This window comes from Vidua macroura, chromosome Z (genome assembly GCF_024509145.1).
Source record: "Vidua macroura isolate BioBank_ID:100142 chromosome Z, ASM2450914v1, whole genome shotgun sequence".
Classification (NCBI taxonomy): Eukaryota; Metazoa; Chordata; class Aves; order Passeriformes; family Viduidae; genus Vidua; species Vidua macroura.
In genome coordinates this window covers 27877059-27894553 of record NC_071611.1, presented here as the reverse complement: position 1 = coordinate 27894553, position 17495 = coordinate 27877059, and the positions used below count along the sequence as shown (strand labels likewise).

At 42.4% G+C, this 17495-nt stretch overlaps 1 protein-coding gene across 1 annotated transcript in view; it reads left to right on the top strand.

Moving 5' to 3' along the window:
• The first annotated feature begins 5440 nt into the window (after positions 1-5440).
• HOMER1 (homer scaffold protein 1) overlaps positions 5441-17495 on the top strand; it is an 88954-nt gene continuing 76899 nt past the window's right edge. Inside the window, exon 1 of the mRNA XM_054003557.1 lies at positions 5441-5877. Coding sequence (XP_053859532.1) covers positions 5873-5877 — 5 coding nt within the window. The 5' untranslated portion in view covers positions 5441-5872. The remainder of the gene's footprint in view (positions 5878-17495) is intronic.

The window sequence follows — 17495 nt, the reverse complement described above, 5'->3', positions numbered from 1 at the left end:
AAATAACAGCCACTGATAAACCTAAGTAAGAAATAAAAGCATTAGTCAGGGATCAGTATATTTTAAAAATTCTAGTAGGGGTGTACTGCCACAGAGCTGTGTAGGAGATGTGCAATACATTTCTGGTGGCAAGACAATGAAATGTTGGAAGTGGGTGCTGGAAGATTAGCATTCACTGGCAACAGCACAGAGTTAGAAATATTGGACCATAAGGCATCTCAGGGAATTATGTCATACAGTTGCATTCAAAATCAAATCTAGTCTTAGTTTGAGAGTACCGTATTTACTTGAATATCAGGCAACACTTATGTTTCTTCATCTATTCCATGAGAAAAAACAGTGGCTGTAAAATTGGTCCAGAATCTCTCCAAGCCCACCTGATGTAACAGTGAAGTTTATTCTAGACTGATGAAAATGCAGACAAAAATCCTGGGCTCAGGGAAGAGGATGACATTTACTCCCCTCCCCTTTTTTCTCCACTTATATATTAAATGCAGATCCTGCAAGGAAAAATGATGGAGAAGTGATCCCACTCACTGAAAGTATCATGTGTGTGGTGAGAGAAATTTGTGATTAGACAGGAGAAAAGAGGACAAGAAGATATAAAGGAGTAGGAGAAGGAAAGAGACACTAAATAACAGCAATGGATGAGAAGTGAGGCAAGTGTGAGGTGCTGGCTCCCTCACCATCAACGGGAATAAACATCCTTGGTTTCCTTAGGGATTGTATAATTTAAACTCACCTGGTATTTTACAAACAGTACAAACAAACAGAAATAAATAGCTGATGTAAGGAGCAGTAATACCCCAGCCCTGAGCCAAGGAGAAAGTAGTACCTGCAGGCTGTGAGCTGCCGTAGCAAAGATGTCTGTGTCCTTAGTTACCTCTTCCTTTTCCGAGATGGAGTCAGAGATGGCTGCCATCTGTGATTACTTTTCAGTCATTGCTTCTTTTGCACCCAATCCTTGTTTAGGAAGGCTACTCCTGTTGCTCTTGAAGAGCAACAACCTTTGGCGTACCAGAAAAAAACATTTATAGAAGGCTTACACTTGTTAATTCTTTTGCTATTTAATAGCTCTTTTTGCTCCTTTGCTTGTATTAACCTCACTCAAAATATTTGGAGAACATAATAATATGTCATATTGGATTTTACTTTCATAAACCAAACAAGCCAATTTTTAGTTTTCTATTCTCACATAATTGCTCCAAGGTTCCCTAAACAACCCTTTAACAGTTTCTTTCTGGTTTTGCTGCCACTAGAATTCCTTTGTTTTGAGCGTGTCAACTAGACCTGAACAAACAATTGCAGTTCAAATATTTTCACTGCTTAATATCGTTTAATGGGATTTCCCTGTCTTTTCCATAAGAATGGTAGCTCCTAGCCAGTGTGCAATCAAGTGGTATAGATCTGGTTTTGCATGGAGAAAAAACAGGTACCATGCAAAGTTATGCAAAATGCAGACCTTCCTAGTGCTTCTTGATGTTCTGCTCTTCCAGGACTTTGAGCAGTGGCCATGCTGATACATAGCAAGCTTGAGATTCAGACAGCACAGCCATCTGGGTTTTTTTCCCTTCTACAGGTATCCCACTGAGAGACTCAAAGTAGCATTCCTTTCAGAAATACCAGTAACTGCTGCCAAGTTTACAGGTGTTGCCCCATCTGGTTGGCCATCCCAGGCAAGGGTGTCAGAACAGGGTTTGACAGCTCAATAGCTGGCTACAAATATACACGCCGGGAGTATGCTACTTCAACTCTGCAAAATAACACTCTTTCTCCTGCACCACCCTGTGCTTTGCCTTGCCTGAAGGCATCTGTCTCTTATTTGATTGTGGCATTACCTGGTATTTTTGTGAAGGAACAGCCACTGAGCTGCTGATGATTTCCAGGCATGCTCAAGACTGCCTCCATCAAAGTGCTCTAGACAAAGAAGTGTTCTAAAATACCAGGGGAAAAACCCCAAAGCAACTAACTTAGAGATAAAAGTCTTGTCTTCACTGTTAAAATTCTTTATTTTATATCACTTCAGTCTTCAAGATGAGGTGATTGTGTATTTCTCCTGTTAATATCTATGATTAATCACCCAGCTTGCTTACTTTGTATCTGTATGTACAGCTCTGCCTTAGCTGACATAGATCACCATGCTTTTATATCATATATTAATTTGGGGAATGGCAAGACAGAAAAGGGATTTCAGTAAGGTTGGCAAGTATAAAGAGAGGCTTTTTCTACAAGACGAATAATGTTAACTCGACAAAATCAACCTGAATCAAGATTGTAAAAGGGTGTAATTGAGACAAAGCTTAAATCTTAGAGAAACCTGTCAGAACTGGATGCAATATAACAATAAATATGGAAGAGAAGTAATCAATTAGGTGGACTTTCTGCACTTAAATGTAATAATAAATAAAAATTGTTTAAATGAAGAATTAAGAATGAAAAAAAATCAGATTTACTTGAAGTAAAGCTTTGTCTCTACAGTTCTGTTCCCCTACCCAAGATCTTATCCATCCCAGTACTCATATTTTATTACTTATAGAAGGGCATGAAATATACAGCCCATTTATTTCACAAGTCAATAACGACATTATTGATATTCCATGTTTCTTTGTCCACAATTCTGTTCACACCTCTGATTCTCAAGTGAACACACTATTCTTCACCCCAGGGTTCAGTGTGTATTTGTCTATTTTTATATTTTTCTCTTTTATCTTAATTCTTGGGGATTTCTGGGTTTGTACCCTTTTTGTAGAAAAGCATACTTCATGCACGAAAAATATGAGAACAAGTTGAAAGGCAGAGACAGATGGAATAATCTTTGTGATATCTAAACAAAATAAGCATTTGCATTAGTGTGTGAGCTTGAGCTGAAAGAACAAAACTGATGCAACAGCTACTCATATATGAAATTAAAGCCTTAGTTTCCTTGCTGTTGACCTGCCATTACTACATGCAGAGTATCATTTCAGACTTTTAAATGCTAATGAATATAGACTCCTAGCTACTTGACATCAGTGAATACATACATAAAAGCTATTTGTTGTTTATGCTTGCCTAGTTGGCATTAATTTTGATCTTTTTCACTCTAATCATATAGAAAAATGAATAGTTGAGGATCTACATCTTCCCCCACCCCAACAGCAGAGTACCTCCTTTTTATGATAGAAGCCTGCACACATAGTTTGATTTTTAGTGGAAAATACATAGAACTTCATATTTCAGAGCTAGTAGGTGAAGCCCAACCACAGCAATTGCAGTCCAGTGAAGTAACGCAGCCTTATCATAACTATGAAGGTTCTGAGCATTGCACACCAAACTTTAGACAGTTGTCACTCAGACTAAAGTTTTTTTAGCTCAATACCTTTACTGTAGCTTATGAGGTGGTGTGTGGGAAATGAGAAATGGGCAACTGAGGAAGCTGTTCTTTTCTGCCTCGTGAGGCAGTATGCCTTGATGCTACTCCCATAGTAATGATTCATGCTGGGTTTCCTATGATTGTTTGTGATTAGAGGAGGTTTGCTTTGATATTTACTTTATCATGCTTGCTTTTCTCCGCAGCTGATTACTTTTAGAGGTAAAAATGTTGAAATGAGTCTGTAAAACATGCATCTATAAATTAAAATAAGTTTTGGAAATGTGCACCCTGACTCTAGGAAGATTAGATTGTTAGGTGAATGCTTTAGCTGTCTTTTGTTCGATCCTCTTAATGGGATACACTTGGTCACAAGTAATAGAGGTTCTATGAGAGGACAAGTAACCCTTCATTAAAGCAACAGTTTTAACATGTTTGGTTTAATCATGCTTTACAATTCTGTAACACACACTGGTTATACTCTAGGCTTCTTCAATTTTTATGTGGAGATTAATATCTAATATAGTATCAATATCTTCCTTTTATGCTCATTGTAGTTTAATATGCCTCTGGTAGCTACAACCTCACTTAAGCAGAAAATACCATGAAAATACTGAAAGACAGCCTAGCAAGGAGCATGTTCCACCTGGGGCATCCCAAAGCCATTGGCAGTGTACTGAAGTAGTTAAATCTAATGTTTACAAATTGAGGGAGTTAATGGATGTATTTGCAGAACTTTAGATGAGGTATATCCCTGCAAGACAGTACATAGTGCTGGAACTTGGACAGCTGTGATGGATTAGAAGCTTGCTGTTTGCATGGCACAACTGAAGAACTCAGCCAAATATTGTAGGTCCTACCCAGCTTACAGTGCTGGCTCTTTCTTTTCGATAGTACTAGCGTGGATGTGCGGGAATGTACGTTTATCGGGAGGACAATTTTAAAACGGCTGCTGTGTTTCTTCCCCGTTCTTCCGGTAACGCTGTCTGTGTTAAGTGTCTGCAGAGCATGGGGACGCGGGCCTGTGTTTTGGCAAGGCGGAGGGCTGGGAAGTTGCAGTAGCCACGTTCCGGAGATGGCTCCGCTCCGCACCGCCTTCGCCCGTGACTCCGTGACACCAGCTCTCCCCGCCGAGCCGCTGGGCGCGGCGTTGCCGTGGAGACAGCGCTGCAGGGGCCGGGGGTGGGAGGAGGCGGCCCGAGTGCCGCCAGCACCCCGAACCCTCCCCGCTCCGCTCTCCCCCCTCCGCCGTTCCCTTTTATAGAAGAGCTTCCGGCGGCGTGGACCACTCTGACATCATCCTCCGCACCCCGATGACGTCAGCGCCGGGAGAGGAGCGTGACGTCGGTGCGTAGGGGAGCGCGGTGACGTGTTCTATTTAAAGCTCCCCGGGCGGAGGATGGAGGCAGAGCGGGCAGGTGCTGCCGCGGGCAGGAGCGCGCTGACTGCGTGCGGCGCGGGGCTGTAGGGCAGGGCGCGGCTCCACTCCGCTCTTCTCGTCCCTTCCTTTCCCTTCCCGTTCCCCGGGAAGAAGGAGCGGGTCGGAGGTGCGCGCTCCGCGCGGCGGCTGCGCCTGCCCGCCGCGAGGGGACGAGCGGGTGGTGGCGGAGGTGTGAGGCGGAGGCGGGGGATGCGAGCAGGCACAGGCAGCGGCACGGTGGCGCCGGAGCAGCTGGGCACCGCCTGAGGCGGCCATCTCTCCCTCCCTCCGTCCCACCGGCGGGGCTGAGCCCGCGGCCCCGCCGCAGAACAGCGCGGGCTCGACGGCGGCAGCCCCTCCCGCCGCCCGCTGTCAGTGACCGATCCGCCGCGCCCCAGGACGATGCCCGCCCGCTCGCTGCAGAAGAAGGCGTGACGGCGAGGAGCGGGCCCGCCGCCGCGGGAAGGAGGAGCGGTGCCCGCATCTCCGCAGCCGGGGGTGGGCGGGCAGGCAGATCGGGGGAACGCGGCGCCCCGGTGCCCGCGGGCGACGCGCGGCCGCAGCTCGTCGGTAGCGGCCTCTCGCCGGGAGTCCGATGCCAGCGCCGGTGCCACGGCTCGCTCTGCCTTCTCGGGAAAATGCATCCGTGCCCGCCACGCTGCTGGCGGCGGTGCTAGGGGGAGCGTCGGCGTGGGGCTCTGTGCGCACCGCGTGCCCCATCCCGCTCCGCCTCTAAGGCACACGGAGCCCTCCGCGGCCGCGCACGTCCCGGCGAGAAGCGCCGCAGCCGCCGCCAGTCCCTCGCGAAGAAGGCGAGCGCCTCTCCGTTCGCCTGCAGGAGGGGACTCGTCCGCCCCCGAAGCCATCGCTGCCGCCCGCCCGGGGGCCGGAGCCGCTGCCTGCGGGCGCCCGGCGGGGCCGGTGGCCATGGGAGCCCGGCCCGCGGGGGGCGCTCCCTAGGGCGCGGGCGGCCCCGCTCGGCCCCCGGCAGCTGCGGCGAGTTCAGAGCAGCGGCCTCGCTGCCACGGGGCTGCGGAGCTGCCAGCGCGGCGAGGAGCGCCCCGGGGACGCGGCACCACCGGTGCCAGGCGCTGCCGGCCGCCATGGGGTAAGGATGTCGCGGGGGCCGCCGGGCTGGTGCCGGGGCTGGGGGTGGGAGCGGCCGCCCGCGGAGCTGTGGGCGCTGCTGGATGCGCACGGAGTCGAGGGGTCTCACTGTCGGGGTGCGCCAGCAGCAGGAATCTTACTGCAGTCGGTGCCGTGCATCAGCCCGGTGAGGGGCGAGCCGTGCGATCCGTGAGGGGCGTACCTCGATCTGCAGAGGTTTGTCTCCGGCGTAGCCACATCGGAATTCTGGAAGAGCCGTCTCGGCTCCCAGTTCCTCACCGTGAGAACCTTTCCTGGGTTATTAGGCGGTGTTCAGTCCTGGAAACGAGTGCTTTAAACTCAGTGCGCTAGGGTGAAATTCCAGAGCAGGGAAGGCTGGCTTTCACTCTTCTGGAGTCTTCAGAGAATATCGAACTACGTGGGAATTTCTTAATAAATTGAAGGCTCTGAGGAAGTCGACTTCACAGCAGGTTCCCTAGTAAACTAGGGAATCCACTTGAGAGTTTAAGGAAATTAGAAGGAATAAAATCTATAAAATTAGTCAGATCTCATACAAATTGGTAGATAAAAATGTGACATAGATACCCATGAAAACTTTCCACAGTCATATCCTTAGGAATTTGTATAGTGATATTAAAAAATAATCCATACTACCAGGCTTGTCTGATAGTGGAATGGAAACTCATCCATGTTCCAAAGCAACAGAAACATGGTATGATCTGGCAAACTGCAAGGTGGAGGCAGTCTACAAAAGTTACAAATCATGTCCTTTGTATTTTGGTCACTTAAGAATTCAGATGTGAAATTGGCATATTACTATGGGAATTACAGATGTCTCTTCAAGCTGTTTAGGACATTTGAATTCTTCAACTTATTATCTTTCTTGCATGTGTGGTGATAACTGCATCCTTGTCTAAGTGCTATCACTGGGGGTCACAGGTCAAGATGTAGGAAGGAATGACTCCTTGCTCCTTAGGCTTGTTTTTATTTTTCTGTTGTCTTCCCTTCCATTAAAAAAATTCAAAGAGAATAAACCCAGACTTGCAGCTGTCTACATATCCAAGAAAGTGATGTTTCTGCCAAAAGTCTAAATGATACGTTAATTGTTTTGGAATATATACTTAAAATTGCTAATCGCACACAGGATTATATAAAATTAAAATAATGGAAACCTTCTAATTGATTTAAAATCAATACTAATGTTTGTAGATATTTGGGTGAAGCATATCATATTACAAATCCACTGAACTGTTGAAGAGGAGCAAACATTTTGTCTCCAGAACTCCAGCTCTCCTAGTTTCTTAATAAACACTACAAATCCCTATTTGTAGGGTGTTGAAAAATCTTAAAAAACACAGTTGTTGGTGCAATGACTTGAGTAGTATCTTGCACATTAAGGTCAAGAACACTAAATTTGCTAGCAAATATTTTAAAGACATTTTAGACAGTATGCTTTGGTGTATTGCAATATAGAATTCCTTTGCAGACCATCTTCTAACAAGGAGGACAAACCCTGAAATGTAGGAATGAGTTACTGATAAGCCCGTATCTCTCTAAATCTGAGTGAGCACACCCAGGCCAGGGCCAGCACCTACTTAGTGCAGTTATGGTTAAGTATCAGACATCTGTTACTGTTCAGAGCAGAGGTCTTGATTTGGTAGTTGTTTTGAATTAATTTCTAAATGCAAGTACCCATGGACTTCAGAGTATTTCTACACCAAGATGCACCGGGCTTTTAATTCAACAGTTGATACTCTATATTCTACTAAGGTCTAAAAATTGAGCGTTCTAGAAGCAAGTTGCAAAATCACTGGTAATTCAATGTACCTGGGTCACATGATGGTTTGTGTATTATATTCAGTATTTAATGACTACTGGTATGCTGTGTGAGCTTGTAAACTGATCTTGTAGTACCTGGCTGGTGGAGAGCTCACCTATTTCAATGGTTAGAACACAGAAAACTTGGGGGAGGGAAGTTGGCTTGCCAAACCAGCAGGGGCTTTCTTAGTCTAATTACATATAATGAAGAATTCACTGTTCTGCTGGTGTAGTTCAGACTGTTTGGCATGTGCAATACCATCAGGCAAGCCAGGTAATTTTGCTTTGGGTGTGTGGTGGAAACCAACCGGTGAGTGACTGGGCTTTGGGCCAGTGCTGCTATTAAACATTTTTTTTGGGAAACTTGAAACTAGAGAAATGTAAAGTAGTTCAGGACACTTTCTTATTGCTGTATCCTGTATGTCTGTGCATGTCTTTTGTCTCACAGAAGGTAAGTGTATCGAGCCCTGTGGATTATATAGGCCAGACAAACAGGATGTCCTTTCTTGTTTCTCTATCTGCCAGTCTGTCTCACTTCTCCCAATTCCCCATTCCTGTTGCATAAAACCAAATTCTTATCAATAAGAGTGATATAACCATTGTGGACAACCTTTTGTTGCATTGGCCACATACAATATAGTATTATTTAATAGAGAAACATGGATTTTGTGTTCTATCCTAGTTGATAACATGTATTCATATGTTCATTGCCGGTATTGCACAATCAGTCTTCTTTGAGCAGAAATCTGATTGCATTAAAAATTCTCAAATAGCAGCTCTGAAGCATAGTCAGGATTTATATTGGCAGCTTAGGCTGTTGTATGCATTGACCAGGTAAGTATTGTGTTTCAATTGGGAACCATTGCTATACTTTTCTTGTTATTGGTACTGCTTATACTTTGATCTGTGAGCCGGGGAAGTAGAGACAGTGATGGAGTTGTTGTTTAGGCTGGAATGAATACATTTCTTTACAGACCCAATGGGGAAGCTGCACAGCTGTGAATTCTGGTAGGGATGCAGAAATTGATGTCCTGTCAAACAGAATATCTAGTATTAATTCCTGATTTATTGATGCGTAGTCTCTCCATAACTACTTTACATGATGGCTGTGGACAAATATCTAAATTTGCTACTTGCTTTTCTCATCATTCGTGCTGAATTTTAAGGAATTACAAGGTAAAAGCTTCTGGAAGATGTTCTCATCTCTGTCATGTCATGTTAATCAAGGTGACTTTATAAAGGCTTCATCTTCCATTTTGTTGGACTATATTTAGTATGTTATCCTCATAAAGGTTGTTATGATATGTGTCAGTTTGAGATAGCAGAATTAGAATACTAGGGTTCTTAAATTTGCTGGAGAATATTGAGAAAGATTAGTATTTTAGGGTATACTTGTTAGTGCTGCACTTGCCTAGAAATAAGTATTTTAATTTTTGGTAGTCTGCAACTGACTGATCCACTCCTAGATCTTACACAATTTGAAGTACTTGCAGTTAGTAAAACACATTTCTTTAAACAGGACAAACTACAGTCTTCTCCTGAAATGTTTCAGTTTGCTTTCTGTATCTGGGTAACAAGACATGAACACTGTAAAGCTGTTGGGACCCAGAAGTAGTATTGATCACTGAATTTGTCCAGACTCAAATTCTTTAACCTGTTTTCCTCCCACAAGACTTAATGGTAGCTTTCCCCAGACTTTGTTTTAGCAACACTTGTATCAGCTGTGCTCCACAGAAATACTTCAGATAATAGAGCAGAAGGTGAGCTTCTTGGCAGTAGTTCAGTGGTACTGCAATTCTTGGCCATCTTGCTGTCTCAGGGGTAAAATGAGATGCTTATTGTGTGAAAGCAATGGCAGCAAAGTAGTTTATGCTGTCTTCTGTAGCAGAATGGAGAGTATAACAAGGTCTACAGATAACAAAACTTGATTAAGATTTAGTAACGTATAAATACCAAAACAGACTGCATGTAAGTCAGCCTGAAATGGTTAATAAACTACTTTTAAGAGAACAGTATGTGTAGACCTCTACCATGCTTGAATTATATTCTGTCACAGTCACTTTATGACTTCAAAACAAGCATGAGAAATCTGAACCAGATCTTCTGGCCTGGTAAAACATAAATGGGTGTCCTGAGCATCATGAGAGGATGATTGCTGCTCTAGTCAAGGTATTTGTAATGAATTAAGGTTGCAATTGATCTGTTTTGGTACTTCCATGCATTATTAAGATTTTATAGGCCACCCTTTTTGGAAAAATCCTACTTCTGCTGAAAATAAACATTTAAGTCCTTCTGATTCATCATGTTGAGATTATTTTTAGTCTCAGTATTAGTCTCATTTTTATTCTTAGTATTTATTTTCATTATTTTTACTCTCAAGGCAAGCATCAGATGTGTGTGTGTTATGTGTGTTCTTGTGATTCCTTTTTCCAAAACAGCATTTGCTCTACCACAGTTACCATTATCTTTGTAGGACTCAACTAGATGTTGAGCCAGTATCTAAGGAAATACACAGTCTTGGAGCCACAGAGATTGCAATGGCTTATAATTCTATAACAGGTCAGCACTTCTTATCAGGGAAGGCAATGACACTTAACTAGAACTGAGCAGAGTATTTTTGTCTGCTAGTTAGTAAAAGTTTTAAGTTGAATTTAGATATCACTTTTATGGGAATTTTTGTTGCAAAACATTCTTTATGATTGTGTCATAAAACTATAATTTGATTAAAGGCTCTTAGCTAATCACCCTTTAAATCATTGCCTTTCATATCTCTGTCTATGCACTGGTATACTTCAGAGAAGCGCATTGTCATATGATGTAACACTAATTAACTGGTAGCTTCTCATTAGTATAGGTGCCTCAGACATTGTTTTAGTCGAAGCTATGGTTTTCTAAGGTATTCCAAACCATATAAACAATGCAGATACTTCAACCAGACTACAACTTAGTTTTTCTTCTCCTTTAGATGTCTGTAATTTGGAAGCTGTCGAGGCCTAAAATAATTACCAAGGACCAAGGTCTCTGCTAGTCCAGAGGTTAAAAGTTAAGAGGTGCTTAGCAAGGAAACTAGTGTGGGTATGTTCATACCCAGGCAGGCTGTGACTAGGTCTGGAACAGACCTTGCATGAGTATTTGTATATGTGCCTGTGTTTTACCAATGTGCACTTCCCATCTGAGACAGTTTTGCACTGGAGAAGACTCTCAGGCTTCCCCATGTGTGTGGTTATAGTGTTAGTAACAGTTAACTTTGACAGTGAGCAAAGAAACTAAGTATTCTGTGCTATTTAAAGTGAAAAAACCCCAGAACCCACCTCTTCTTTTTTTTTTTTTTTTTCCTTCTATTTTAAAGATACCATGAAACATGTATTTAAATGCCCTATTTAAAAGTCCTACGTAGGTGAAAGCTTTCTATGAAAAAAAAAATTTCAAAGAGCATGCTTTCTAGTTTAGGGTTTTGTTCTGTTTGTCCTGCAAGGCTTTTTCAGATATATTCAGTCTTAAAGGTAAGGTGTAATGCATGCTGAAAGCATTGCGTTATGAAAGATCTCATTTTATATCCAGTTTTGATAGTAGACTTTTCTCCATTCTGTTTCAAATTTTTTATATTTCCCAAGGCTCAGCCGTGAGAGATCCACCAAAACTAATATTGTGTTCAGGACAGAAATACTAGGGGGGCGAAGAGGCTAGAGGGAGCTGTGAGTTGATTCTACCTGGTCCTTGCACTATGCAGTGTTGAGCTCTGTTTTATCTACAGAGTCCTGGTAGTGGCATTACTCCATTTGGTGAAGTAATGGAACTGTGTTTCAATACTATATTGATTTTCTGGAACTGCATCACAATCATGCTTCTGGCAACAAACTGCACTCTGATACACTTCTTTGGTGGCAACTAGTGATGAACGCCAGTCATCGTTAAAAAATTAGTCTAGGAAAATACTGTTTAAAGATGCAATAGATGATGCTGAATTGCCAGATACAATCTATCTCTGTCAATTAGATTGACATTTCCAGTAACTAGTCATAATTTATGTTTTTTTAGTTATGATTATCAAGTTAGGTAACTTTAGCAGACTGCATCACTCGTTTTCTGTAATGGGAGGGGAGAACTTGAAATACATAGCTCCTCTCAGGTTCTTCTTCTTCCTCCACATACATGCAAATGATTCACAGGCACTGTTTTGTTGATGTTTGTTGTTGTGCTCTTCTTGCCACCAAATGGTGGGAACGACAAAAAGGCAAGCACTGCTTCTTCCACTTGCCTGCTACAGCACCAATGTTTGTGCAGTGAGCTATGTCAGTACTGTAACCTAGCTGACTAGAAATACAGGTGTGTGCAGAAGGGAAGGGTGACTGCAGGTGGGATAGACCTACCTTTTACTACAGCAGTGTCTGTTTACTCTGGTGGGAAGAAAAGGTCTGAACTCAGACCTACCCCTGTTGAACTTTGCTCCTCAGTTTTGAAACTCAGGTCTGGAAATGTTTTTTGTGACTGTCCACTAGGTTGAATCTCAGCTTACTGAGAAATGCTATTTTTTTCTCCTTTGAATAGTGTATTTTGTAGTAAAACAAAACAACACCACAGCCAAACCCAAACAAACAAACTCAATAAGCCCAAACGATAATAGGTTATATTGCTGGGTATAGAATTTGGTTTTTTAAAGTGCTTTTAAATTACTAATTGTGTAAATAGTATGCTATAGTCTTGGATCCATGGTTAATCTTGAAGCTCTTCTTGTAATAGGGCATATGATGAGATCTTCCCTGAGTTTTGAAAACTGGAGAGTAGGCTTTAAATGGTCAACACTTTACAGTGAAGTGTTGATGAAACAAATCATCTTTGACATGTATTCTCACAATTCTTAGGCCTGTTCATTTCCAACAGACTGCTAGTCCTGGCTTGTCTGTACAAAATTCTGAAAGAATGTACTGTGTGATATTGGAGAAAACAGTGTTTTCTCCACTGTGACTTACATGTAAGTCCACATGGACTTACACAGCCATGGCAGGTATCTTAGGGTGCTTCTCATGCTAACAAAAATAAGCATATGCAATAATATGTGCTGTGTATCTCTGTTGTCAAATGGTTGTATGCAGTAAACTGCGGTCCTAAGCAGACATTCAGATAATTTGCTTTAACCCTTGCTTTTGCACTGCTTGGGTTTTTCACTGACTTGTGTGTGACTAAAAGAGTTAACCTGCAATTAGACAGGAGCACTTCTGTTGGATCTAACTTAATTTCAGCTTCTGGATACTGATCTCCAAGTGTTTGAGTGTAAGTCCCTTTTATACATCTAGACATGTGGAGGAACTGATTTTTACCAGGAAACAATTAGCAGTGCTTGGGAATAGATGTTGTCCTGCTGGTTGGAGTCCTAGGTTCTCAGAAGTACTGCAGAGTCTACATAGTATGTCTGGCTACGTATGATAGTAACACTCAAAGGATTTTTGGGAAGTTTTAATAAAAAACACTAGTGCTGAAATAAAGAATGGTCTATTTTGGCTGAAATGAGCACTGAACACTAGATCCCCTAAGATAACCTCATATCTGAATGTAAATGCTGCCCATGTCTCTTACAAAAGATCTTAATGGGCCACTCAATATCTGAAGTAGTTTTTACTGAGACTTATGTATTTGGTGAGCTTAAATGTGACATAGAAATTTAAAAAAAAAAAAAAACAACAAAACTTCCTCTTTTGTCCACATTAATTATAGTTTTTAAAATAAGACTGTAACAAAAGCTAGAGTAGTTCTTTTACTGGGATGGAATGATGACGAGTATTATAGTGTCCTTTTCAATATGGCACTTTTATTGTTAGCAGAACTGGAGAATTAATATTATTCTGGGGTGAAGTTCTTAGACAAAGAAAGACAATCTTCTTGTTCTCTAATTGTTCTTACAAAGAACAATTTTACATGGCATTAAAATATATTTAAGGAGTCCTTTTCTTCTCAGTAGCAACGGCAAATCCAGCATTCAAAGGATACTGCTGGTTTTGAGTGCTCAGAGATGGACATGGTACTCCTCAAATCACTTGCAGTAAGTCAGCATTTACAGATAGAATTCACATCTAAATTTTGCAAAGGTTACCTTCTGCTCCACCATCATGTTTGTCTTTTTGTCTTTGTACTTCTGCCACTGGCTAATGTTTTTGTAAAACCCAAGACTTTGCTTATTCAGGGAACCCTAGATTATTTTTTTTAATATCTATGCTGTTCGTCTTCCTGAAGAGCTGTTACTCCTCATTTGCTTGTAACACTGGAAAAATTCTTGCAATTAACTATGGTATGAGTACTTCCTGCTCATGGCATTCTATTTACTATATTAACCAGTCTCTTTGTAAACTCAAAACTTGTTAGTGAGTGGGAAATGGCAGTTTCTGCTACATGGACTAGTATTTGATGCTTCAGTTAAGCCTCTTTGGGATATAACCATGGGAGCACCTAAGTGCTCCAGTTTGGGAAGACTACACCATATTTAGCATACAGCTATAAAATATTTTTAAGTGCAGCTTTCTTTAAAACTGACTTTGCAATGCAAGCATTCTGTAAGTAGCTAATGAACTTGCTCGGTTTTGGCTAGTTTATTTCATGGGTACAGAAACACTGGGGCTTGGTTTCTTACATTTAATATCTGTTCTGATACTTACGCACAGGAGGGGGTGAGGGAGGCTTTTCTAGTTCTTGTTTCACACATAGGTTTTGAAGGCATGGAACCCTACCAGTTCATTCAGGTACCATGTAAGGAAAATTGTTCATTAAAAAAAAAAAGTCATGCTAAAATAACCAGCTCTTAACAAACACTGTTCTTGCTCTTTGATTAGATGCTTCTTAACTGTAGTGGCATGCATTTATTGCTGAATATTTTTATTGAGCTGGTAAATATAGGCCTCTAAAGTAGGCAATTGGAGCCAAAACTTTTACACTAACTGTATGGTATCTTTTTTTTTTTTTTTTTGCTCAGTTTGTCAAAATGCTAAGCAGTGTTCTGAGACATGATTTTTAAAAATTATTTTCATCTGAGTGAAGCCCTGACACCCACCTGCTATCTTGGGGTTAGAACTAAGGTCATCGTAAGTGCCTTTCAGAAGTATAAGCTAAATTTTGAAGTGTTGTTTGCAAAGTGGTTGCTAATCTAGTTCCAGTACAACACATAACACTTTGTCTTTACCAGCCTCCACCAGCACTATCAAAAAAAGTGCATGAGCTGTCAGTGAGAAAATGTTTCTTTACATTATTTCAGTAGCAATACCTGTGACTAGTACTGATGCCATTTTGTGTTTCCAGAACTGTCATCTTCACAGAATGACAGAATGGGTAAAAGAGGAAGAGACCACAGTGGGTCCACAGGTGTCCAACCTCCCTGCTGGAGCAGGGCACATTTCACAGGATTGTGTCTGGATAGTTCTTGAATATCTCCAGTGAGGGAGACTCCACATCCTCTCTGGGCAATCTGTTCCAGTGCTCAGTCACTGCACAGTAAAGTCCTTCCTCGTGTCCAGGTGGAATTTCCTGTGCATCAGTGTCTGCCCATTGCCTCTTGTTGAATTGCTTGGCATCTCTGAGAAGATGGTCTACCATTGGTCCGTCATCTTGACACCCTTCCTTCCAATACTTGTATACACTGATGAGATTGCCTCTCAGTTGTTTCTTGATGTTGAACAGCCCTAGCTCCCTCAGCCTTTCATCATAAGAGAGATGCTCCAGACCCCTCATCATCACTGTGGCCTCTGCTGAGCTCACCCCAGGAGCTCCATGTTTCTGTTGCCATGAGGAGCCCAGAACTGGACACAACACTCCAGGTGAGGCATCACCAAGGCTGAGTATAAGGGCAGGATTACCTTCCATGACCTGCTCTTCCACTGCATGGCAATTCTCTTCGTAATGCCCCCCAGGATACCATTGGCCTTCTCAGCCACCAGGACACGCTGCTGGCTCAAGGACAGCTTGTTTTCCACCAGGACCCCCAGGTCCTTCTCCACAGAGCTGCTTCCCAGCAGGTCAGCCCCAGGCTGTGCTGGTGCCTGGGGTTGTTCCTCCCCAAGTGCACTTGCCCTTGCTGAATTTCAGATGGTTCTTCTCTACCTGTCTTTCTGTCCTCTCAAGGTCCTTCTGAAGGGTTTCACAGAACTTGGAGGTGTCAGTCATTCCTCCCAGCATAGTATCTTAACTGAATTTGATGAGGAGAAATCTGCCCCTTTTTACAGGTCAAAGATGAACAAGTTAAACATTTGGGGCCTAGTATTGAACCTTGGGGAGCACCACTAGGGACAGGCCTCCAACTTTGCCACTGATTTTGACCCTCTGATATCTGCTATTCAGCCACTTTTCAATCAACCTCACTGTCCACTCATTCAGTCCACACTTCCTGATTTTGTGAATGAGGATGTTGTGAGCGATGATGTCAAAAGCCTTGCTCAAGTAGAGTAGATAGTATTGACAATATCTGAGCTGCTTATCAGTGGAATGACCAGCCTAGTCGACATGTGGCTGTCCTTCTTGGCCTGTTGGGGTTCATCCCCATGGTACAGTACTTGGCATAAGTGCTTCCTTGACTGATGCTTACTATGTAGACCTGTCTAACTTTTCCCTTGTCAGCTGCTCTAGTGGGCTGTGCACAGCACTCTTTGCTCCATGCAGAATGTGTGTTCATACTAGTATATTTAAAAATGGATTTTGCCCTTTATCATTGTTTTGCATCTCACTATAGTGGGAGGTTGCCTGACAGTGCGAAGCATGTCATTGGGAGAGACAGGATTTGAGGCCATCTTAGGAATATCAGTGATCCAGTGAGCAAACTGCATTACCTGTCAGGAATGATATTTGGGTGTCTCAGAATGTTTGGCATAAGTGTCCTGTGAACAATCAGGGAAACAAACCTGGGACTCCCAGTTACAGGTCAACACAGGTTCAACCACTGCATCCAAAATTCAATAGTGTTTACTTGGCTGTAAGTTATCAGAAGGGAGAAACTTGCTGGCATGGTAATAATATGCTCAAAGTGAATTAAAGAGTCTTTATAGTTCCTGTAGTGCTCAATGGGTGATTCAAATTGATTTGTTATTTATGAATATAAAATTATTTTGTTTACCTTTCTAGGAGTCTAATTTAGTTCCTTAATACAAATAAAATGATCCAGTTCTCATCTTTAATGTGGAACAGTGATTTTTCATTTTCCTTTGAAAATTAACATGCAGCTGTAGCACTCTGGTTGGGATTGCAAATTGTTTGAAGATCAGGTGCTGGTGATGTAATGCATGTCTATTCTGTCTATTCCCTTCTTATGTCAATTCTGATACTTCCACTGGTGCTGGTGGAAACATGAGTTCAGCTTTGAGGTGTCTGCACTCAGCATGCTAGTGGTTTACTTTAGGGTGTTCATTTCTGAGGGTTAAGTGAAGAAGCTCTTAAAACTGACCGTTAACTGACAAATTCTTAATGCCAAATATGTTGTTTGTGGGTTTTTAGCTGGAAATGAAAGGCATGACAAGTGCCAGGCCCACTTAAAGGAAAAGCTTTTTCACATGGAGAAAGCATGCCAAAATTAATAACCTAGAGATGTGGAAAAAGATGGAGTGGAAGTGGTTGATTGGGTGAGAAGTGGTGAGGAGTGTGATTGTTTCTGTATGAAGGTCTACAAGGAAGCAAAATGGAAGTTTGGAGCCAATAAGGAGATGAATTAAAGCTATTAAGAAGCAAAGAGAAGTTGGTAAAGACTGTGGTGCCAAATGAGGAAACCTCATTTTAGTACAGACATATCTTTGAGACAAATTCCAAATGTGGAGTAATAAACAAGAAGGATAT